Consider the following 25,375-nt stretch of genomic DNA (forward strand, 5'->3'; position numbering starts at 1 on the left):
CCCTGATATATCAATGATCTCGTTCTGAATGTCATGTGAGAGCCATTTGTAGCCCGAAGTCCCGAATGTCCCATCCACTACCCTAGTTCATGCACATCGTCTTTTGAAACTCTTTTTAGTAAACATTTTAATAATACTAATAATTACATACTAAGTATAAAGTAATGTCATATGTTTTGCTGTCTCTGGTCATAGCCCCCCAAAATTGATGCTTTAGCGGTCTCAGCCCCCCAAAGTTGATGGTCTAGAACATTTCAAATGTGTATTGAAAGTTAAGTTCATGTGGCACAATTCGAGTAAACTTTACAAGAGAAGCAAAATAATACATTAGATCCTCTTAAGCAAAATTATTTTGGGGATCTGCCCCCACATCTTTAACATGGGGGGGGGGGGGGGCTCGAGCCCTCGGAAGCCCCATGGAGTCTGTGCCTATGGTCAGGTGTCTTCACAAACGATAGTCCGGGGCAGAGACTTATCGTAAGTCACGCAGGGGGTTCCATGGGGTTTGTTCGAAACGCACTTTATATATTTCAGGCCAAAACAACTTCTGGTGATTATCATAACGAAATGCATTCCGAGAAGTAGTTGGAACAGAAACTTATTCCGAATCTCCCACCTAGAACTGTCATTGTTATGGATAATGCCTCCTACCACTCAATTCAAACCAATAAAGCCCCGAACACCAAAAGTAAGAAACTAGAGATTCAAGAATGGCTATTAAAAAATAACATCACTTTCGATATTGAACAAAGCCAAAATTGTTGCTGAAAGTAAAAATAATCTTCCCGATCCGGTATATCGAGCTGATACAATTTTGAAAACCCACGGTCACCACGTCATTCGACTTCCACCATATCGCTGCGACTTGAACCCGATCGAGTACATATGGAGCACCATAAAGCGTAGAGTTGCCTCAAGAAACGTAAGAAAGAGAAATAAGGGCTCTTACCGAAAGTGCAATTGACAGTGTCACAGTGCAGGAATGGGAATGTATGTGCCAACATGCCATCCGTTTGGAAAAAGAATATCAGAGGAATGATGGAATTCTCGAAGATGAAGTTCAAACGTTGATTATAAACCTGGAATCGGGTTCCGAAAGTAGCGATGTAAATAGCGACAGTGACAGCGAAAGTTCGAATTCGGACCTCTCCGGCATGGACACCTTATAATCTGTCTCCAGGCCAACCGGAGGCAAAAACCCAAAAGTAAGTTGCTTTTTTTAAAAAATATATATATAGTTTACATAATTTAGAATATTAATCTTATGTGTTTAAATTGTTGATATCCTTCTGCGAGACAGCTGGCGTTTTTAACTTTAGTGTCCCCCTCCCTCCTCTCTCTTATGCTATGTTATTTGAATTACCACATCTACAAACGAAACTTAATATTCGGCCTGCATATTTGTTTACTTGCAAACCTTTCACGGCACACGCCCACTTCTAGATTTGGCAACACAGGGGGGGGGGGAAACACGTGTTTCTGCCATCCCTTCCCTTGCCCCAGAGTTCCCGAGCTCCCCTCCTAAATGTTCGACACTAGCGCCACTTGTTTCTGGCCAGGGTTTCAAATAAGTTGGTGGATCTATAGAACTGGAGAAGGAGAATATTGAATTGAAGAAAGCATGTGCAACAGATCCAAATGGCGAGGATGTCGGATTTTTTAATTCGCTCTTCCTTATGTGTGGAAACTGGATTTACTGAATAAAATGGAGATCAGAATGGAAGTGCAGCATATTCTGTACAGAAAACTGGTGGCCAATGAGAGAAGGGATCCCCATCGCGAGATGTATAATCCTTACATCTCTACCCTCTACATGCCCCAAAGTCTTATGTCTTCTCAAAATAGTTCCACATCCCAGTACGCAGCCCCAACTGGCATGCAACAACACCAGATAAGTCAATATTACTTCCCCACAGAGGAAAGATTTTTGGAACACCTGTACAACGCTTCACCGTGAGCTGGTTCCAGTGCACAACACAATGGGAAGTAAATATCAAAGGACAAGACTCTAGTGCAAATGTTTAAAAATTAATATTGTTTTAAAGTGCATCATTCAACATAAAACAATTTTTATTCATTTTGATTATTTTTTGTCACTACAATAAAATTTACAAATAATTGTACTGCAAGGCAAAATCTGAAAGCAGGTTAATGCCACATACAGGAAACTCTTGTGGTGTATTTTATGTAACTTTGAAGTAAAAATGGAAAACTACATTTGCACATTACTTTATTCCCTTTGGTAAATTTCTCGTATCGGGCAAACGGATTTCTTCAAATTTCAGGAGAAAATACTTACCGAATGCAGTTTCTTTATACTTGTGGAAGTTCGGGGAAGTGTTTTCTTGCATCATTCATTGAATTTGGATGGTAAATCATCTGTTTTTCGATATAAATGTGTGACCGATGCACGAAAGCTCTTGCATCCATTTACTTCCAGGTGAATGTAGCCTGTGTGTGATGACGTAATCCCGGTCAGTGTTTCCAAACACATGTTTTTGTAACTGAAGAAGGTACGTTTCCACAAATGGTTTGTGGGGCTATGCGTCAATGGTTCATGGGGCTATGTGTCAATGGTCCGTGGGGCTATGCAAGAATGGTGTGTGGGGTTATGCATATTTTTTTCGAAATTAATTTTTCACTATTGTAACCTATACGTGACCCTACCTAACCTAACCTTACAGGAAATGGTTCGTAGGGTTATGTATGAATGGTTCGTGGGGCTATGCATCAATTGTTTGTGGGGCTAGGTACATATTTTTGGGTGCAGTGGGGTGGAAACACTGCATGCTGAGTATGATAGTGAAACTGTGACCGCCATTTTGCGTGTTACTGAAGGCGAAAAGAAACAAAGAAAACTTACTTGATATGTCGAAATAGAACTTATTTCCATGAAATAATCGAAATGCCACCTTCAGCAATGTTTCTCAATGCAGAATACGTAAGTACGAATATTCAAATTAAATGAGCTAGCAAATTTCAGCCGTTTGTCCGATACGAGAAATTTACCTTTCCTTTTTCCTCAGAAGTTGGAACCACGAAGGAATTGGTTTTATCGAATTATTCGAATATTCTGGCAATTTTTAAAAATGAAGCTATAATTTTCAGGCCATTTTTAAATAATTTTAGTCATTTTATAGGTATTATTTTTAATGTTTTTTTGTGTCAACTTCCGGGCCCTAGTTATAAGCATATTTTCAGAAAAAAAAGGACTTCTTCCCCAGATGTCACAATCTTGCAATTATAAAATAAAAATTAGACATTTCTGGTGATAGAAGTTTAGAAGAGGGGATTCCCTGCCTTCTCCCTCATTAAAATTTCGGTAACCACCAAACGTCTCTAATTCCCTTATTTTCGTATTTTTCACATTGATACTTACATATTCTGCATTCGTAAGGATTCTTCTATTTTGCGTTTCGTTTTTTGCACGCAAATAATATCAATTTTCGAAATATCGAGTATTTTTATTTTGTTCGCTTTCCCTTGCGTTACACGCGATATGGCGGAGAAATCTTGACTAGCGTAGTCCATGATCAGTGGTTATGCAGTGTTGCAACCTTCTTCATAGAAAAATACCTACTTTCGTGTTACTGATTTTGTACTTTATTCCACGTTCGAAAACTCCACGAACCATGCACGGATAGACCCACGAACCATGAACGGCAAGGTTAGGTTAGGTTCTGTTAGGTTAGGAAACATAGTTAAATTTGTTTTTCAAAATTATTTTTTTTCGGGTTCGAAAACCCCACGAACCATTCATAAATAGCCCCACAAACTATTCACGGATAGCCCCACGAACCATTCACGGATAGCCCCACGAACCATTCACGGATAGCCCCACGAACCATTCATAAATAGCCCCACGAACCATGCACGGCAAGGTTAGGTTAGGTTCTGTTAGTTTAGGAAAGATAGTGAAATTTGTTTTTCAAAATTAGAAATTTTTTACGTACCATTCACGGATAGCCCCACGAACCATTGACGGATAGCCCCACGAACCATTGACGGATAGCCCCACAAACCATTCATAAATAGCCCCACGAACCATTCATAAATAGCCCCACGAACCATTCACGGATAGCCCCACAAACCATTCATAAATAGCCCCACTAACCATTGACGGATAGCCCCACGAACCATTCATAAATAGCCTTAGAGATACTGGGCGAAAGGGGGGGTTATAACCCCCATCAACCTCACATTGAGCACGCCACTGATCCTGTGCACGTCATGTTGTCGCAAGTTCGTAATCAGAAATGATGAACAGTAACTCACGTTTATTTACGTTCTAGAACTGTTACACAGTTGCAAAACCGCACGTTTGGAAACACTGACCGGTTGTGACGTCATGAAACGCTCGCAAATATTTGGTTCACGTAGTAGACGGACATCACGGGAACAGCTTTCATGCATCGGAGTGACATTAATGTCGAAAATTACATGATTTATCGTCAAAAAAATTTCAACGAGGTGAAAACAAACTTCCAAGACCTTCCTAAAGTGTAAATAAACCCATTTCGGTAAGTACTTTCTCCTGTAAAATTGAAGAAATACGTTTTGGGGATACGAAAATTTTACCTCTCCCTCAATTCGAACATTGTTTGGGGGTGGGGACATAGGGACACTCTCCCTGTAGGAGAAGAGACTTTGTTCATCACTGGCGACGTCCCTATGTGACAGAATAAATTTCACAACTTTGGAAATTATACTAACCTTAGTGTTACTACTAGCATTTCTTCAACTGATATCGGGTTCCAATGGAGGTTGCAATACTTTCGTGGTCTTAGGCCTTTTTCCACTTCTGCTAGAATGTACGAAAATGTTTCTGGTGCCATCCTCAAGTACTGGTGAAATTTTTCTTTGTCTTTCTTTACATCTTGGAAGAGTTGGTGAAATTCCCCAAGTTCTTGCCTTTTCTTGTTTATAGGATGAACTCCAATCCTCTTCGTATCTTCCGCACACGAAATTACGTAAATCTTCGAAGCTAATGACATGTCATCTTCACTACCACTCTCACTTAACATTTTATCTATTATAAAAGAAATGAAAACGGTACTAATAATGTAAAACGGTACAGACTGCCGCTAACCGCTCAACGGATAGAATGGGGACCAGTTTGAGTGGAAGGGGCGATGGTCTTCGAGGTGCCTGTCCGACATCCGGTTCATTCATTATATCCTGACATTTTTATGGCTTGACCTGGCTTCCTTTCGATGAGCAAGGGTCCTTGTGCCGCACTGTGTTTCTACCCTTACGCGCCAACTACCTTAGAAGTACTTACCTAAAGAACGATATATCATTGGCTTTGTTATGACGAACAGTGCAACCATATGCTGAACACGTAATGGGCATTTTTCACTCGCCGCTGCCAATAAATGTGAACTAATATCTTAGGCTATTATCTTCTTGACAAGTATGCTGAGCAGACGACATTAGTCCCTCAGAGAAATGCCGCCATCTTCTTGTCGGAAGTTCGAAAGAAACAAGTGACGGCCGATCAAAAACATAAAAGAAAGGGGGTTTCAGGTATCATGCGATGTGAATTACAGTGCATATTTGTAAAGAATCAGAACAAATATCATGGATTTATTTGACATTTCATTTTTAGATGAAGAGATATTTCCACCATGTACAGTGGGATCCATGAGTATTACCGTGCAAATTGTCCATCACCATGCTTGTGCACTTTATTTGACCCAACAAAAGCTTCAAGAATTAGAAGAAAACTCAAAACAAGCTGATAACAACTTCCGCGCCAGCATACATAAAATTCCATCGCTTAAAAACACACAGGATGCGAGAGAAAAATTAATGAAAATAGTCATGTACACTCAATGAAGTTTGTTACTCTGATGCTTGCCTCTTTGGTTTGGGTCTACCTTATCGCACAACAATGGACCAAAAACGTTCTGACATTAGACGAATAATTCGTTGTTAGGTTAGGTTTGATTCTATTAGCATAAATACACTGAAAATGTATTATTTATTCTAACCTTTACATGTGAGGTGACGTCAGAACGCAGGGTTGTGCGATAAGTGAGACCCCTTTGGTGGTGCGGGGTATAACTTGTGGTAGATGGGTGTAAATCTAAAATCAACAAAGCTAATATTGTAATGGTAAAAATGACCTGCACTACTAACTAACATGAAGTATCTGTTGTGATGATAGAAGTTGGAGGAATTAAAAAGCCTATAAGATGTGAAAGATGTTCAGCGAAATAGTGTAAGAAAAGTACAGGTTACTTTGACATGTGGTTAGGTTAGTTTTGTTTAGGTTAGGCAAACATAGTTAAAATTTGGTGTCATGGTAGTATCAGGATCTAGAAATTGCAAAATAAATGTGAACCATTGACGCTAGCCCCACGAACCATTGACGTGTGGTTAGGTTAGGCAAACATAGTTAAAATTTGGTGTCGTGCTAGTATCAGGAATATATATATTTCCTTGTGAAACAAAAATTTTCGCGAAAATCGACTGTTTCCATTCCGAAAACTAACTCCTTATTTTTGTTTATTTTGCAATTTCTAGATGTTTCCGACAACTTTTAACTTCAGATTCGTAATTAGGAGGCCTCAATTAGTGAGTATGCCAAATATGAAGAAAATCGGAGAAGGGTCCAGTCATCTTAAGTCGTTCCTAAAAATGTATGTTCAAAGTGTATATACAGAGCATGTAATTTGTGTGAAAAGAGAAAAACATGCTGTTTCATGCAACATTGTTATTAGTACAGGCAAGAATTTCAATCTTCCTCGCATACAGCACCACCGCTAATCAGGCGATTTCGTGCAGTTTGCAACTTCGTAACAAGTTTGAACATGCAGGCGTGCTCCCCGTCAAGCAGAATGCTTGCATAAGTATTTCTGGTGCCATCCTCTATTGTCTATCAGCATGTTCGAAATGGGCAAGGTGAAGGAACTTAGTTCCGATCTGAAGGATGTTATTATAAATTTGGCCCTTAGAGGTTATTCATTAAGAAAAATTGGACAAACAGTGAATAAATCACACTCCACAGTTCAATACATAGTAAACAAATTTAGAGAGGAAGGTTCAACACAGAATGTGCCGAGAAAACCAAAAGAGAGACGGTTGAATAAACGTGATGAACACTTTATTTTAAAACAAGTGCAAGAAAGCCCCTGACTAAGTGTTCCTCAGTTACGACCGTTAGTAGAAAATGTTGCTGTCAAGATGATGTCCGATCAAACTGTCCGACGTGCCTTGTGGAAGCATGGATATCATGGCAGAATACCACGAAAGAGGCTGGATGTAAATAAGGTGAATGGCAGAAATAGACTTTCATTCGCAAAAGAGCACATCCACAAGGACCAGGAATTTATGATCAGATGAGTCCAAGATTAATATATATGGGTCAGATGGGATAAATAGGGTCTGGAGAAAATCAAATAAAGACACATGAACACAGTTACACACGGTGGTGGGTCATTAATGATTTGGGGCTGTATGTCATCCAAAGGTGTTGGTACCATCCAGTTTATTGATAGTATCATGGATGCATATGTCTATTTGGACATATTGAAGAACAATGTAAAGCAGAGTGCTCAAAAAATGGACATGCCGCCTATCTACAGATTCCAACAAGACAATGACAGTAAGCATAAGGAGCGAGTTATCATGTATTGGCTAATATGGAATGTGCCCAAATTACTACAAACACCAGCTCAAAGTTCAGACTTAAATCCCATTGAGCATTTATGGGCAATTTTGAAGAGGCGAGTTCATAAAGCAGGCGTGAAGTCCAAACAAGAGTTGAAAACTGTTGTGCAAGCCGAGTGGAATAAAATAAGCTCTGAAACATGTCAGATACTAGTTAATTCTATGAAGAACAGGTGTCAGGCAGTAATTAAAGCCAAAGGATATGCATCAAAGTATTAGAACTGTCAGTCAATTTGCTCTGAATACACTTTTTTCTTTTATATTATTAAGTGTACGAATAGAAAAGTTGTACAACAAATGGCATGTTTCTCTTTGTTTAATTTATTATTGTCATTGGTTATACAGAATTTAGGTAAGATTTTATGTTCCTAATGAATATTAATTATTGTTTTTCTCTTTTCACACAAATTATATGCTCTGTTTATACACTTTGAACATACATTTTTATTGACATTTGTTGGTGAAACCTTCATTAACATTAATTTCCAGGTACATGTGAAAATGATTATATTTACTAGTAGATATGACATTTCTTCCTCGGAAATTCTGTGTGTACGAAAAACAATGTTACATACTGTATGTTACGTCGCCTTTCTTCTTGTCTATAATAATGGCGTTGATCTGGATGAATGACGAACAGGTGATGATGGAACAAACCATATTCTTGCACAACCTTGGATTTGAATTTAGACCGCTGTCACAGATAATTCCTTTAGTTTTGAATAATTCAAGTATAGAAAACAATGAAATAGAACGGTGCAGGAAATCGATTAGTGTGGCAGTGGGTGGTCAGTATATTTATTTATATTTTTATCAAGGACATACCGTACATTTATGTGTATATTAACAAATATTTACGGCATGCCGAAGGGGCCCAAGTTTTATTGCAATTTCATCATGCTACGAATGCAATTTTAACATGGTTCCATTTCGTTTAACTTCTCTTAACACATGCTGCGGAGTTATAGCGATTGCTTAAGATTTTGTTCAATATATGTTTTCGTAGTTAGGTTAAGCAGGCCAGGTTTGGTTCCCTTAGCATTAAAATAAAGTCCTTAAATGCATTCTACTAAGGTTCCGATTTACTTCTACATTAATTTCCACTAGTGTACGATACTTACAGTCACTTGTCAATGGAAAATACATTGTTCATGGGAAGCGCGCATGCTTGTGTAAGATAATTGTTAAGTTCTTTTTCTTTCAACTTAACTTTTTTTTCCAAATCCAAAAGGTGCTCATTACTTTAAGGAAGGTTCAAATTTCGTGTCACTGTGATTGCCAAAATTCTACAATAATTAATCCTTCTGCTAGGTGAATTTGAAAAAAATCCTAAACCAATCGGAACCGTTACTGGCTCAATGTCTTGCACTACCTTCTTTCACGACATAATTCCTCACAAATTTGTACTTTCTGCATCTAAAATACATAAATTAGCCACACTGAACTTCAAACATAATTTCCACAATCATTTTCATTAACCTAAATGCATTTTTCACCAGGGGTATGTACCCACTAGTCTACGATATTTACAGTTGCTTGTCCACGGGAAATACATTGTCTATGGGAAGCACGCATGCTTGTGTAAGGAAATTTTTCAGTTGTTTTTTTCAACATAAAGTAACGATTTTCGACATCCAAGAAGTGCTCATTACTTTAAGGAAGGTTCAAATTTCGTGTGACAATAATTTCCAAAATTCAACGACAAATAGTCTTGGTGCTAGGAGAAATCATAAAGCCATCGGAACCATTACCCCTATTTTACTTGAAGTTACTGTTATGAGTTTACAGGTTTGTAGTGACATATTTTACAACTAGCTAAAACAATTTACATGATGTAGCATCCAAGAGACAGATATTGGCCAATCCCAGTGGACACATATTGATAGTGGTTCAGAAACAATTTTAACCCAAGCTTACCAAGCGGGGAGGGGGAGGGGACTTGCAGGCCCACCAGATCTACTATTTAATTTTTCAACTGTTTGAAAATAAACTACATTGTTCCCTAAGATGTTCCTGTATTGCTTTTGTTCATGAAAAATTTAAATGTAATGTAATCAGGTGCCATCTTTAAATGTCTCATTCGAGACAGTCATGCCAGTGAGAGTGTACAATTCATTGGTAATGTTTGTAATTATTATATTTAATAAATTGCACTTCTGCAAACATAAGAACATTAATAAAAAATTATTATGGATTTTGTGAGTTTTAGTGAATGATAAAATATAGGGGAGACACTCATGCAATAATTGACTATTATTTTTTATTAATGATGATATATTTTGTAATTATTATAATGAATAAATAACTGCACATATATAATCACCAAAGGAAGCAGTTATTAAAATGGTTTCTTGAATTCTAGTGATAAAATAAGTTTGGACCTGTGAGTTGCCCCTGATAAGTAAGTTTCTTGTACAGCACGGGAAAACTAAGATTAAAACTAAATATGTAGTCCTGATAAGCACATCAGACCATGAAATGTACTTAAAACAACCTTTCACATGTTTACGTCTAATTTAAATGTTGATCATAAAATATGAAACACATGTTAATATCAAAATATTTGTTGTTTCAGAACAATTAAAAATCTTTACTGTTCACAACACATATGCAGAAGTATACAAATTACGTGAACATGTGTATATATCCTGTTTGACGGAGCCCATAAAATTAGATTTAAATTAGTCGTCAACCCCTGGGTGCATATTAATATTAATTAAGGGTGCACATTAATTTCCCTATAAACTTTAAAGATCAGGAATGAATTTATGAGTGAAATTGTTGGTATCAGGGCATCGACTTGTAAGAAATAAAATTACTGGGCTGTGGTCTGACAAAAGTTGAGAATTTTGCAAAACACAGCCAAAATACATCACTAATTGCTCTGTGACCAGGTTTAGCAGCCATTTAACCAAATTATACATTATGTACTGGAAAGCCAGAGTACAAATATACATATTTTACTGAACACAAAATTTAATGTAAAGAGATTTGGTACTAGATTTTCAAAAGGTAGAGCAGTATTTTCTTTTTTGCTTCATGTACATGTTCGTATAACAAATTCAAATATCGAAAATTGTATCATATTAATCATACTATTAGGTTCTATTAAAAACACATACAAAACTACTCTAGTTATGTGAATATCTTTATACTACATAGATATATTCAATAAGCCTACCGAAATATGAAGATAACACTCAGAAAGAACCGCCCATTCAAAAAAATTTAAAAAGCCAACTTCTTTGAAAACACTGTTTATGTCTAGCTACGAAGTTCATATTGTAAATTGTATTTTATATTTAGAAATGAGTGTATATTGCAGTAGCGAGAGAAACAAAAACCATTGAACAGGAAAAATACTTCCAACTCCTGTATTTTCATTGTTTTGAGACACTTTTGTGGAAAAAAGCTGCGGAAAAAACTTAGGTTTTTTTTTCTCCAAAATAGCCATTTTTTCCCGAGCACTTCCAACTCTATTGTCAATGTTACCAACATGTACATATAGCAAAAAGAAATACTACTCTACCTTTTGAAAACTAGTATCAAATCTCTTTACATTAAATTTTGTGTTCAGTAAAATATATTTGTATTCTGGGTTTCCAGTACATCATCTATAATTTGGTTAAATGGCTGCTAAACCTGGTCACAAAGCAACTAGTGATGTATTTTGGCTGCTTGTTGCAGTGGTTCTCAACCTTTGTGAGACCACAGCCCAGTACATTTATTTCTTACAAGTCTATGCCCTGATTCCAACAATTTCACTCATAAATACATTTCTGATCTTTAAAGTTTGAATGGAAATTAATATGCACTGTTAATTAATATTAATATATCAACTATGGAATAATCATAGTTCAATTATGTATAGACTTGCTGTCAAATATAAAATTATATTTAAATTAGTCGTCGTACAATGGGCCTATTTTCAGGCCTGGCTATTGAAAAACACTGTCACTAAAACTGAAGCAGAAGGATATAAGACTGGCCGCAAATGGCAAAAAGAAATCTATTTAATAAATCAGGCGTGGACCTACAGTTTGAAATGAGATCCGAAGCTCTCTTCCTCCACTGAGGATTGAACCTCAGATCCCTTCTTATTACAAGGCAACAGCATGCATTAATTTATTCCACTCCAGAGGCCCATTCATGATTATGAAAGGAACCTTCTATGAAAAAGCCGACCTTTTTCCAACAACAGTACTTGCAATCTCTGAAGTAGCAAACAATCTTGTTAAGTATAGAAAACATTCAGACTGTAGCAACAAATGACAATGGGTGTGTCACATTGAAGTGACAAGTGACATGAGCCCCTTCAGTCTATAAGCAAACATTCACCACGCATGTACAAACAAGTCCAAGGCTATATAATGCCTGCCATTGAAGGAGCTTTCAGACTGAAGTCATAGATGATAAGCGACACAGTCTCCTTCAGTATAAAGCAAAACATTCACCATTCATGCAAGAACAACAGACTGAAGCGGCACTATGCATGCAAGTGACGTGTTTAGCTCGTTTTCTCACTTCAGTTCAAAAGGTTGAATGGATTACTGAGGGTCTGCTTCCAAATGACACGTGTCACTTACTGCTTCTGTCTGAAAGTTCACTGAGAAGACTGTATAGGCCAAGTGACAAGCGACCCTTGCAGCTTATGTTGCTTCGGTTCGAAAGGTTGCATTCTAAGGGTTGGTTTCCAAGAGCCATGTGCCGCTTCCATCTCAAACCTTTGTTAATGTTAAACAGGATATATACATAAATTCACGTAATACATATACTTCTGCATATGTTTTGTGAACAGTAAAGATTTTTAATTGTCCTGAAACATAGATATTTTGATATTAACATTTGTTTCATATTTTATGACATCAACATTTAATTTGAGACACAAATATGTAAAAGCTTGTTTTAAGTCCATTTTATGGTCAGATGTGCTCATCGGGACAACACGTTTAGTTTTAACCGTAGCTTACCCATGCCGTATGAGAAGCTTACATACCAGAGGGCGGCTCACAGCCCCACACTTCTTTTTTTTTCCATTAAAATTGAAGAAACCATTTTATTATTAAATCACTGCTTCCTTTAGGTATGTGCAGCTATTTATTAATTATAATAATTACAAAAATTACTATCATTACTAAAAAATAATAACAAACTATTGCATGAGTGCCTCACATATATTTTATCATTCACTAAAACTCTCAAGATCCATAATAGTTGTTTATTTATGCTTTTATGTTTGTAGAGGTGCAGTTGTTTATTATATCTAATAATTACCTCATTACCGGTGGCTCAGTCGGTAACACGTCTGACTACCATGCTAAAGGTCCTGGGTTCGATCCCCGGCCTTTCAAATCCGGGAACTTTTCTAACGTTGGAAGCACCCACCCAGCGTGGAATAACATGGGTACCTGGGGAAACCATGGGGGGATAAAGGTGGTCAGGGGCATGATGCTGATCACATCACCCCTACTCACGACCGGATTAAGAAAGTGTGGGGCGTTACCCCCACACCCCCTATACATCTTCATGGCATGGTGCTAAGCACAGGAGAGCACCTTACCTTACCTTACCAACCATTTGTACACTGTCACGGGTATGAGTGTCTCAAATGACACTCATTCAAAGATGGCATCTGATATGCCCACCAAGTACATTTTGGCTCCTAATTACATAACATTTATGTTGTTATGAACAAAATTAATACAGAAATATTGGGAACACCCGAGGGAACAATGTAATTTATTTTCAAACAGTTGAAAAATCTAAAAAAAAGGCCTGCAACCCCTCCCCCCTCTCGGTAACTTAGGGTTAAAATTGTATCTGAACCTCTATGCAATATGTGTCCACTGGGATTGGCCAATATCTATCTCTTGGCTGCTACTTCATGTACACTACAAACCTGTAAACTCATAACAGTAACTTCAAGTGAAATAGGGCAGCTGTAATTGAAAAAAAGCCAAACATCAGCTCCTCCCCACCCCCTGGATATGCTGGTTTGTTCCTATGACTGATACAGTTATTGTTTCATACACAGGGGCAGCAAATTCTCCTCCTATGCTTAGACTATTTCATAATCAAAATTTTATGGATTGTATCTCAAGTGCAAAATTCACTTCCTGCGACAAGTTAAAAATGCACATTTTACATTATTTATTTTTTTATTGTATTGGGTTATTTACAATGTGTTACTATGTAATATATTTAGTACAATTATTACAGAACAAGAATAGACAATACAGTAGTATTTCTACGCCAAGGGTCCTGGGTTCGAATCCCGGTCAGGCTTGGTTGTTTGTGAATGTCCATTCATCCATTTCATCACTCATCCCCATCTTCGCAAATTAGCCAAGAGGCACAAAACGCGAAGTAAAATAAACTAAATCAAATAAAAAAAGTAGTATTTCTAATAGAACAACATGAATATTATTAAAATGCTTCTTCATCAGGAAGAAATAGCATGGGCCAAGTCCTGTGAATTGCCTGGATGGGAAATAAATTTGAAATAAAATTCTGTCTGGTAATGCTGCAGCCCATCATTGTTGCGGAGTGCTACAATCCCAGTGGTCATGGGTTCAAATTCCAGGCTGCACATGGGTGTTCTTTGTAAGTGTCCCTTCATCAATTTCATCATATCATCACTCATTATCAGTGCAAAGTGGAAGAAAAGCAATGCTAAATAACAAAACTCAAATCAAATCTTATTGCAGCTATAGTACAATCCTTCATAATCATCTTATTAAGACCTCAAACCTTGATAGGGGCCTCCCTGATGGCGCAGTGGTAGCTCTGTCGCCTTGTAATCAAGGGGTCCCAGGTTCGATACTCGGTGGAGGCACATAGTGTTTCGGATTCCAATTTAAACAGTAGGTCCAGGCCCAATTAGCCTAAAATTAAGCAAATCAATCAATCAATCAACAGGTGCTGCTTTTCTTTTGTCTTTAATTGTAGTGACCAAGATAAATAGAACTCAAAGGGGAAGGTGCGTGTCTGTTCTTTTGCCTTTGTAGTTTTGAAGTACTCATATATTACTCATGTGACAATTTATATTGCGTGTGTGTCTGTGTACACAATATAAAAAGAAAATATTGTTCCCAGTAAGGGCGCCAGCAATGGGTGAGAGGGGGCGCACTTGCCCTCCTCAGATATCTGGAAAAAGCTCATGTAATTCGAATGGTGAAATTATAGCGATATTTTATTACAAACAACATTGTTTTCTGCATTTCACAGGCTGTCAGTTGCAGCAGTTAATCGTCATGTCCAACAAAATAACGAGAGAACGTTTTCACAAGAGACATTAGAAACATTTGGACTTCCATAACTAGGGGATGTGCGCTAGAGTGAAATCACACTTACTCCAGGCACTGAGGCTTTGGCAAGATCCGACAACGTAAAAATCCTCCTCTCCGAAGCAGCCAGCAGGGAAACAGGATTTTGTCAAAATAGTCATTCTGTGCTGTCATCGGACACAGGAAGATACAACGGCAGGACTGTACAATGCTGTTACATGAACTTTTTGCAGACAAAAAAATTCAAATGAGAGCAGTAAAAAGTTGGGAAATCTCAAGGTGGTAAGTGCAAACCTGATCCATTTTTGATATTGAATAACTTTTAAAATGAAGGGTTTAAAATGGTAATTAGAGCTCATGTCTCATGGGAGAGAACAACAACAACAACAAGGTATCACCGAAATTAATTTACTACAATGAAAAGATTAGATTCATGGCATTGAATCCGCTTTCACATTGGTACAATTTTGATTGAATCTTTGAGTTAGGCCGACATGTATTTTCGATTTTCTTTATAGATGATAAGGCCTTCAACTAGTGACTTAATTATAATTAAAATAATAATAATAATCTTTATAATAATAATAGCTGACAAATTATTGGGTGGGCTCGGAACCCACAGCCCAAGAGAGTTTGCACCAACGTACACAGCCACCATAAATTGTGTAACGAAATTTGTGTTTATCTATGGAGCTGTAAACTTAATTGATCTGAACTGGAACACTATAAGTATGATCATAATATAGTTTACATATCCATTGGATTGGAAATAATTATCCCCGGTTGATATGTGTCATTCATAACCAGAAATTTGATAACACAGCCCTGTATTTTGGGAAAAAATTCGGATAATTTCAAATCAATGAGTGATTCTGGAAGTATTTAGAATGCTGAACACTGAAATGACATCCATTTTTTTCCCATCACATCAGGATTTTTCACAATTTCACAATCAAAATTCTCATATTTGCCATTGCATTAAGCCTATTACATACGGCAACAAAATAAATTTAAGCAAGGGAAATTTCGGTAGTTTACAAACCAATAGGTGATTCAGGAAGTATTTTGATTGCTGATCACGTACATGACATCCATTTTGCCCCACCATGTTAGGATTTTTCACAATTTCACATTCAAAATTCTCATATTCACCATTCCATTATTACCTATTACAGAATGCAACAAAATTAATTTAAGGGAGTTCTAAAGCCATGTTAAAGAATAGCCCCAAATTCCCAGACACACCCGTAGCATTAATATACACTGCTCGCCATTAAAATTGCAACACCCAGAAGGAAATGGGATAGAAACACGAAACTTGGCAAATATGTAGTTCATAATAAGATAAGAAAATGATTACAGTTAGAGCTCGGTGGTGTGACATGTGACACGTAGAACATGGTTGCATAATCCCAAGGAGCTAGTAGCGTGTACAGCCTCCACGGGTGGCAATAACTGCTGCAACACGGCGAGTCATGGACAGAATGAGTCTATCTATGTCTGCTTGCGGTATGGCGTTCCAAGCGGCTTCCACATGGTGCCAGAGGTCTTCAACATTACGTGCCGGAAACCTGAGTTGGGCCAGCCGGCGACCCACCATGGACCAGACATGTTCAATTGGCGACATATCCGGCGAACATGCTGGCCAAGGAAGCAGGAGCACGTGGTTAGCTTCCATAAATGAGAGGACATTCCTTGCAACATGGGGGCACGCGTTATCCTGTTGAAAAGTGGCATTATGCAGTGCAAGGATTAATGGGACAGCAACAGGGGTGAGAACCTATGTGATGTACCGTTGGCTGTTCAATGTCCCTTGAATGTTTACGAGACGCGAACGAACACCTATTGCGATGGCACCCCATACCATGATACCCAATGAAGGCCCTGTGTGATGATGCATAATGCAGGCGTCATGAAGCCTAGCGCCACGGTGCCGCCACACGCGTGTACATCCATCATGATGTTGTATACAAAAGCGGGATTCATCAAAGAACACTACAGCATTCCACTCCGCCATCCATGCACGATGGTCTTGACATCATCTCAGATGCAAATGCCTATGCTCTAGCGTCAGAGGAATCCGCAACAGTGGGTGCCGGGAAAAAATTCCCCGGTTCGCCAAAGGACACTGGACGTTGTAAAACATCCCGTACTTCATGCGCAATCCTCGTTGACGTGGCCGTTCTGTCTGTAAGGGCCATGCGTATCAGACATCTGTCCTCTCGTTCCGACGTGGACGTTGTGAACCTCTACGTCGCTCTACAGTGCCTTCCTGGACCCACTGGTTCCATACATGGATCACTGTGGATGCATTCCATCCTACACGGGCACCGATCTCACAGTAGAATAATCCGCATTCACGGTATGCAACAATTCGGCCGCGATCGAACTGGGAAACCTGCTGGAATCGCTGCCGTATTCGACGACGTGGCATTGCTGACCGATTTTAACACACTACACTCACAACCATGCACTTTTACTGCTCTTCTGCACCTATCTGACCTGCTACAGGTACCACTTACCAGATGGCATGGCAGGCGCACATGACGCATGACGGCCTTGAACACCTAATCATTTCCTTCTGCACCTCTCCTCTACACACTTTGCACATTTCGTCCGATTCCGATTACTCCTTCTGGGTGTTGCATTTTTAATGGCGAGCAGTTTAGATTCGGTAAGAAAGAAATTTTTCGATATGAAAGATTGTTTTATTCACTAGAACCTGGAATACCTATAATTTTGTTACGATTAAATGTATTTAAGTAAATAACAGAAAATATAAGTTCTCCCTCATGTTCAAACTGTTGCGTACAGATGGCGTTGATGTGGTCGTTCTTCTCAAGACCGGTGCATTTTTGTCTTTTATGACCAGTAAGCAAGATTTTGTTGTGAAACAACGAATCCAGTGTGTAGCCGCTAGTACCTGAAATATCATGTGAAAAGGTGAAAACATTTCGTATCTTCAGAAAGCAGTGGTTATGTTTATGGTTTTTGAAGTACCGTATCGTCGTGGTGCTAATTTTAACATACACTGTTGCCAAAATTTCACTCCGTGTTTTCTAACGATACGATCATTACAAGTACTTAATTGCCCGAGAGTTAAACCAAGCTACCAGAAAATAACTAACGTAACTACTACATATAGGAGAACAAGGGAACAAATATTTCATCGGGGATGTGAGAAAAAAGGAATAACTTTAAAGGTAATCCAAAGTCTTATACTTAATTGTTTGTTGCTTGATATTCTACATTAAAAGCAAAACGTTTGTAATATGAAACAGATGCAGAATATATATTTATTTAATGTTGAAAAATATAATGTAACTTAATTTCTGTATGAATATCGCTTGAACGTATCTGCACGAGGATGTAAAATTTTAGGTTATGCATGATCCAGATATTTATCGTGTTTGGATTCTTATTAGAGCAAGAAATATGCCTCTAATATGGATTACACTGATTACATGTGTTATTATTAAATCAGTATTGCACGAAGTGATCCATCATCATTCTACTCATTCTATTCACATGTACATCGAATGATTTACAATTACAAATCAAGCGATTTTTTCACAATTTCATTTTGCCCTTGTACGTACATGGTTGAACAAGTTGTTCGGACCTGTTTTCGACAGTTTTAGAAACTAGGAGGCAATTTATACAACTTGCAAATATTCATGTACATGTTAGTCTAAGTAAGATTGGATTCGAATAAATTTGGTAATAGATTTCTGAATGTTCTACAATTTATAGAAACCGTTCTGTTACATTATTTCACTGAAGAACATCAGAAACCTGCTGTGGAAAGTGTATAATTCTCTGTTCTCTTGACTTTTATACATTTAGGTCAGCTCATAGTAAAAGTTTATCATAACTTCATGCTTTAAGGTTTGTTTTTAAATTGTAAAAGTACGACAGTTAAGAAACTAAAGTCTCACCATCTACCAATCCATAGTTTGCATGTTCATGGAAAATTTACGTATTAGTATACTTGTATATTAGTAAAGATTATCAGCTCTCATATTGTGAAAGTACAAGGGCAATCACATAATTGTGGATAGCATAGAGCATCCTAGAAATCATATTTTGTTTTGATCATGTACATTTGATTCTATCCTATGAATTTAAGTAGTAGTTTGTACTTACAGTTTGCTTTGAATTACAGTTAGGTGTGAGTATGAAGCTTGACTGCAACATTAAAATAGTTATTGTCAAACCAATTTGCATTGTAAAAATGTTGTATTTCCAACTGTAAGGTACTTCTTGTTCTAAATAACAATGCACATAAACTTGTGATTTTGAAAACTCGAGTGAAGTGTTGCTAAAATATATTAATACAATTACAAAAAACAGTAAGAACTGAATTTCCATTTCATTATTTTTTTCGTTATTTTACCTCCATATTCTACCTCTTGCAACAATGAAGATGATCGTTAATTTATGAAATGAATGATGAGGATAAACTCAATGAAACCAGCGTTCGAACCTGGATGAACCTGACTCCATAAAGCGTTGTACTTGCCACATAATATGAAAACATTTCGAATGATTATTTTGTAATTTTCTATGAATGTAAGGACCTCCCCAATGGAGCAGTGGTAGCGTCGTCACCTTGTAATCAAGAGGACTGGGTTCGATACCTGCTTGAGGCATCTGGTGGTTCCGATTCCACTTTAAACTGTAGGTCCAGTCCCGATTAGCCTTGCATAAAGTGAACTTTTAACACCAAATCAATCAATCTATGAATGCAACAATAGGTTAAGTGCTGCTATTATTTATTACTTTGTGGTCCTGTTAGGTACAAATTAATGTTGAACAAACATTATAAAGTTGGATCTGAGGCACTGAAGTGAACTCCTATCGTGAAGCAAACCAGTAACCCTTTAATTACAAAACAATATCATCAGCCACTGTAGTACCATTTAGACCCATTATTTTTACATCTATTTACAGAAGATACGTAAGTTTTGTATTTCATTATTAATATTTAACTTGTCTAAGGTTGAACAATATAATGTAAATATTTTTTTTTTAAAAATACATTATAATTTGTCTCATACACGATGTTAACTTCATTTTTATTCTTCTTTTTCAGATAAGCATTTGGGAGTTGAACTTTTCTAAAAGAGGACAACAAAATTGATTGACAATGGCAGCTGTCCACCATCGCAGCTTGCGGATAAGATGCTATGAAATACAAATCATCAATGAGGATTGTGTGTAATTTACATAACAGGGTAATAATATGTGCTCTGTGGAGTGCATAGGCCTACATTGTTTTTCGTTTCTTCAGACAACTTGGTGCAATGGTGATGATTTACTAGACATCAAGAGTCCATAATCTGCTCAAGAAATGATGATGTATGACGTATTAATATCAGGCTGCAAGTAGACAGAAATTGTGAATTATATGCTAGAGCAACTAAAAGAAGAAACTGCATGTGGTGCAATTTGTTTGTCTTTTGTATTAATGAATGACAAATAATCATTGAGATATTTGTTAGTTGCAATTTTAAGGGATATTTTTAACCAAAACCTAGGACATTGAGTTCGTCCTGAACTGGATGAGTCTCGCACAGCAAGAAGTCTCTCAGAGAACCAGATAATGATTAACAGGTTACGAGGAGAAAAAGTACCAAGATACATTGAAACAAAATATTAACGTAAATTTTGATGATATCCTAAGTATCTAATTTTAATAGTCTCGGTAAGCAGAATTTGTTGTACTTACTTTTGACTCTTTAAACTAAGGACTATTGTATTGTATTTGAGAAAACTAGTTAAATATGTTTCACAACAACGATAACATTTTTCACCGATGACCATCTTAAGTCTCATAAAATTGTAATTTAGTTAATATATGTTTATACATACAAATATATTGTTAATAAAGTTTAAACTAATTCTCTGTTACTTAAAAATGATGATCAGGCTTTTATTTTCGTTTGAAAAAATATATTTTTGTAGGAATGCTGATCAAGCAAGAAGTTGTGTATTCCCAATATAATTGTCGGAGATTGCATGTGTATGTATGGACCCATGTCATAGGTGTACTAATAGTAAATAAGGTTGCAGTTGTTGGTTTTCGGTGCTGGAAATATAACATTAAATTGTAGATATAGTTACCAATTAGCCTTTCTTTTCATAAAGTGTACTTAAAACGAAGAATGGGAATAAAATATCCAGGTTCCGATTCGGAAATTTTACCATCTGGATTTTGGAGGTAGTCCGAATTTAATATAACAATTTTTCTGGGGGAATTTATTATCAAAGCTCTTAATGTGCTGTATTTGAAGTTTCGTCTTCCTCATTTCACGATCATATACTCCGTAGTAAAAAATCCGGATTTGGCCATCCCTACCTCACATGTTTTGCAAGAATGCTGTTATCATTAATAACCTCCGTATGTGGAACTGGAATTATCAATGTAGGAGTGGCTAATAATATAATGGTAACTAATATTAATTGAATTTTAATATCAAAGGGGGGGGGGGCATTCTTCATGATCCTCGATGGTGTAATTCCTAATAATTCAGATTTTTAATCACATTCGTAACATTCTGGTAAAAAAAAAAATAGCAACCTGAAATTTGTCTTTTCAATAGCATTTGCAGTTTCTGACACAAATGTAAGGTAAAGCTAAGTTCCCTGTGTATGTAGCACTGTGTCATGAAGGCACATGTAGGTCTCCCCCATGGCGCAGTGGTAGCGTCATTGCCTTGTAATCAAGGGGTCCCGGGTTCGATACCCGGTGGAGGCACAAGTGGTTCGGATCCCACTTTAAACTGTAGGTCCAGTCCCGATTAGCCTTACTGTGCATAAAGTGGACTTAAAACAGCAACTCAAACCAAACTCAAACCAAACCATGAAGGCACATGTAAGGGGATGTGGAGGTAGTAGCCTTGCACATTCTCGATCTCAGCCAGTTCGGTGGTTATGTGATTAGCACCACGCAACGGCAGCCCTTACCCCCCTTCCCCCAGGGTTGCTCCCAGATGCTCATTGATTTGAGGCTGGGTATTCCCCGGAACCGTTTTGTGCGGGGACAAGGCCAGAAGAATTTCGATCTTATATTACCCACCCAGGGAATTGATTGAACCATGGCACTCGCATGTTAGTCAGACACCCTACCGACTAAACCACCATGGGCTTCGGATGGAAATGTGTGATAAACGATATCAGAATGTGTCTCTTTCTTGGGATAATGTGGACATGCGTGATGCGCTTGTAGCACAGTGAGACATTATCACTGAGACATTGCAATATGAATGGCATAAAAAAATAATAGGAAATACACGAATACAAGAGCGAGGAATGAACACAGAAACAAGGTTACTTTGCTAAAATTAGCAGATACCAAATTTTTCCCAGCGATCTTTCAACTCTTACAGACGTCACAGTTTTACAACCACCTCAGCTTGCTCGAAAGCGGCCAGGTGACAAACAAGTCAACTGACCTTGCCTAGCAGTACTGCTCCCCGTCCCCAATCCGGGCCTGCCGAAAAGGGCCAAGAAAGGACACGTGCCTACCACCAGATTAGAGCCCACTCCCTGCTAAAGGGACAAGGTTGCCCTTGTTTATGACATTTTGAAACCATGTTGCCAAACTTAATGTAATTAAACCAAGTATCAAACCATTTGTCTTACAAAGAAAATGAATGTACTGAGCATGAAACACGCCTTTCAATAATGTTCCGTAAAAATTTGAAAGTTGCAAGTCCAATAGTTGAGGAGAAAAGTAATAATGTTATTGTTATTTTTGCATGGGGTAAACTCTTCTTTCTGGGAAGACGGCCGCGCTTGGATGATGGCATGACTTCGCCTTAGTTATTTCGTCAATATTAACTGGAAGTCTGCTAACTTTTTCATAAGTGCACAGTTGTGTGGACCAGACAATGGGTCCCTAGCCCAAAACAAAGCAAAAACGCTTTTACCCTGCCAGCGAAATATATGACTTAGTATTTTCAAAATTTTGTTGGAAGGTGACTTTAAGTTCAGGAAGGCTAATCGGGATTGAGCTTATTGTGTGAGTGAAATCCGAACCTCCTGTAAGTTCAAATCCGAGACCTTTAATTACAATTCAACAGCGTTACCACTACACAATCTGGGAAGCTCGTGTTGCGTTCTTAGGTGATATTTTGGCAACTTATAATTTAATACACAATCTATTCCAAGGTTCGTAGACCGCTAGTTTCCCCCGTTCTTGAAGGTCTGGTCATAACTCGCCTTTTTTTCCAGCCCCCATGTTTACAACCCCGGCAGGATTTCTGTGACGTCATCAAGATGAAACTTCTCCAAGGGGATGCTATTTTCATTACTGTAAAGCATGCAACGCTCTTGCTTTTAACGAAAAAAAACAACACATATTGAAGAGCATTGCAACACAACTTGCACAGAGTACATGAATGTGGCTGCCTTTAACCCAGGGTTCCATCCAGGTACGCACTTTATACAATGCTGGCTGGTGCCGGAAAAAATCCCGGTTCTCCCCCGCCGGGGATCAAACCAGAGTCTCTCGCATGGTAGTCAGATCATGCACTCCGTAAAATAAATATTAAAACAATCAAATAAATTCGCATTTGGAATCCCAATTTCACACGACTTGCAAGAACACTGTTATCATAATTAAACTAGTGTAACTAGGATTATCATTGTAAGAATTGCACCTTTCTTCAGAGTCTTCTTCATTGCAAATATTTGTTCACACCGCTACAGCTCTCTCGTAATCAGTTTCCATTTACTGGAAACAGTACTGTAAAAGAACCGCTTATATAGAATGATGTAAGTAGTTATTTCCTGTGTTTTTTTTTATGATAAATATATGCCGCATGATTGCTGATCAAACTAACTTGTATGCTCAAGAATATATTGCATAACATCCTAATTTGAAGGAAAAACTAAGAGTTCACAAGTGGACTGATACAACATTGGAGGAAATAAAGACTTTGCTTGGAATTTTTAGATTGTGAAGCGGCCTTGTGTGCACCACCCAAAATTTTACAAACTGAAAGCAATTATTAGATACTATTGTACGACCATGTTTAAAGTACATTGTAAACAAATTATTACGTATACCATTGAATAGATATAGAAACTACCTATTATTATGCATGCCAATGTGCGTTATTAGTTTGATATAGTTAGAATACAGTCTTTGCAGCCTGTAATCCTTGCTGTTTCATTCCATTTTGTTTTCTAGCATAGACCATGTACATTTGAAACAATTCCACATGTTCGCGTCATCTGCTAGAAAATTATCCATTGTGAATGAGGTCTGACAGCCGGAAATTAGCCACTTAAAGGGTTAATTTCCAATTATACCTTGGGGGCTTTTTAAAAAATGTTAAGAAAAAAGGTCAGGAATTTTGGATGGGACCTGAACCACTGTGCCTCCATTGGAGATTGAACTTGGAGCACCTTGATTACAAGGTAACAACATTACTTTTTGCCATCAGGGAGGCTCATTCTTTTACTCACATGTATATTACATACGATATGACATATATACACATAGAATATTCAATGAAAAATGTGACCATTCACCAATAATTATAAATAACTTTGGGCTCTAAATGTCCCTTGTAGTAGCATACTGATCTTAGGTAATAAATGGTATACATATAATTGCATTTCTGCATATGTATTATGAATAGGAAAATTTTTAACTCTTCTGAAACATCTAATAGTTTATTATTAACATTTGCTTCATTTTTTATGACATCAAACACGTGAAAGTTTTTTTTTTAAATTCATTTTGTGCTCATATGCTAATCAGGACTGGACCTACAGTTTTAAGGTACCCTTAGTGTTTCAAGATTTTCCCACGGTGCACAAGACAGAATGTAGACCAATGTAGCATTTGCAACGCTCAGTTAGTGTGGTTAGTTTGCTTGCCTTAAGTAAAAAAATAAACACACATTTCAAATTCAGAAACATTTTATATGTAAAAAGTATTAATTAGGCACATATTTGGAACAATCATATCATTTCAGTGAATATATTGGAACATTTTGCGGCTCCCCTGTAAGCTAGCCACGGTGTCCGAGGGTGCCATGCCGCACACTTTGGTAACCACTGCACTAAGCAATATGTCTTCACCGAGGATCAAACCTGATATCTTTTGATTAAAAGACAACATTGTCACTACTATTTTATTGAGTAGGTACATACACAAACTTACATATGACAAACAAGTTAGTAACTAGAAGAAATGGCCTATATCTGTCTTGGCTGCTACACCTTGTAAAGTAATTATTATTATTATTATTAATCATTAATAATAATTATTATTAGGGCCAATCCATAACAAATAATATTAGTCAAAATACTATTTAAACGCATTAAACTTAATCTTTAGCTTAGTTCAGGACACTAAATAGTTACTAGTTTGATATTTACATGTCCTTGAATGGCTG

The 25,375-nt window shown here is 37.4% G+C and overlaps 2 protein-coding genes across 3 annotated transcripts in view; one reads left to right on the top strand and one right to left on the bottom strand.

Annotated features, from left to right (window-relative positions):
- LOC145985067 (uncharacterized) overlaps positions 1-5,483 on the bottom strand; it is a 50,776-nt gene extending 45,293 nt beyond the window's left edge. Inside the window, exon 1 of one of the 2 annotated variants that reach the window (XM_083118636.1) lies at positions 4,714-5,483. In XM_083118636.1, coding sequence (XP_082974762.1) covers positions 4,714-5,024 — 311 coding nt within the window. In that variant the 5' untranslated portion in view covers positions 5,025-5,483. The remainder of the gene's footprint in view (positions 1-4,713) is intronic. The other variant, XM_083118637.1, reaches the window with a different exon arrangement.
- A 14,484-nt stretch (positions 5,484-19,967) lies between these two features.
- LOC145985544 (uncharacterized) overlaps positions 19,968-25,375 on the top strand; it is a 66,800-nt gene continuing 61,392 nt past the window's right edge. The window contains exon 1 of the mRNA XM_083119614.1: positions 19,968-20,667. The gene's annotated coding sequence lies outside the window, so the exon portion shown is untranslated. The remainder of the gene's footprint in view (positions 20,668-25,375) is intronic.

Source organism: Lepisma saccharinum, chromosome 3 (assembly GCF_977018435.1).
Source record: "Lepisma saccharinum chromosome 3, izLepSacc3.1, whole genome shotgun sequence".
Taxonomy (NCBI): domain Eukaryota; kingdom Metazoa; phylum Arthropoda; class Insecta; order Zygentoma; family Lepismatidae; genus Lepisma; species Lepisma saccharinum.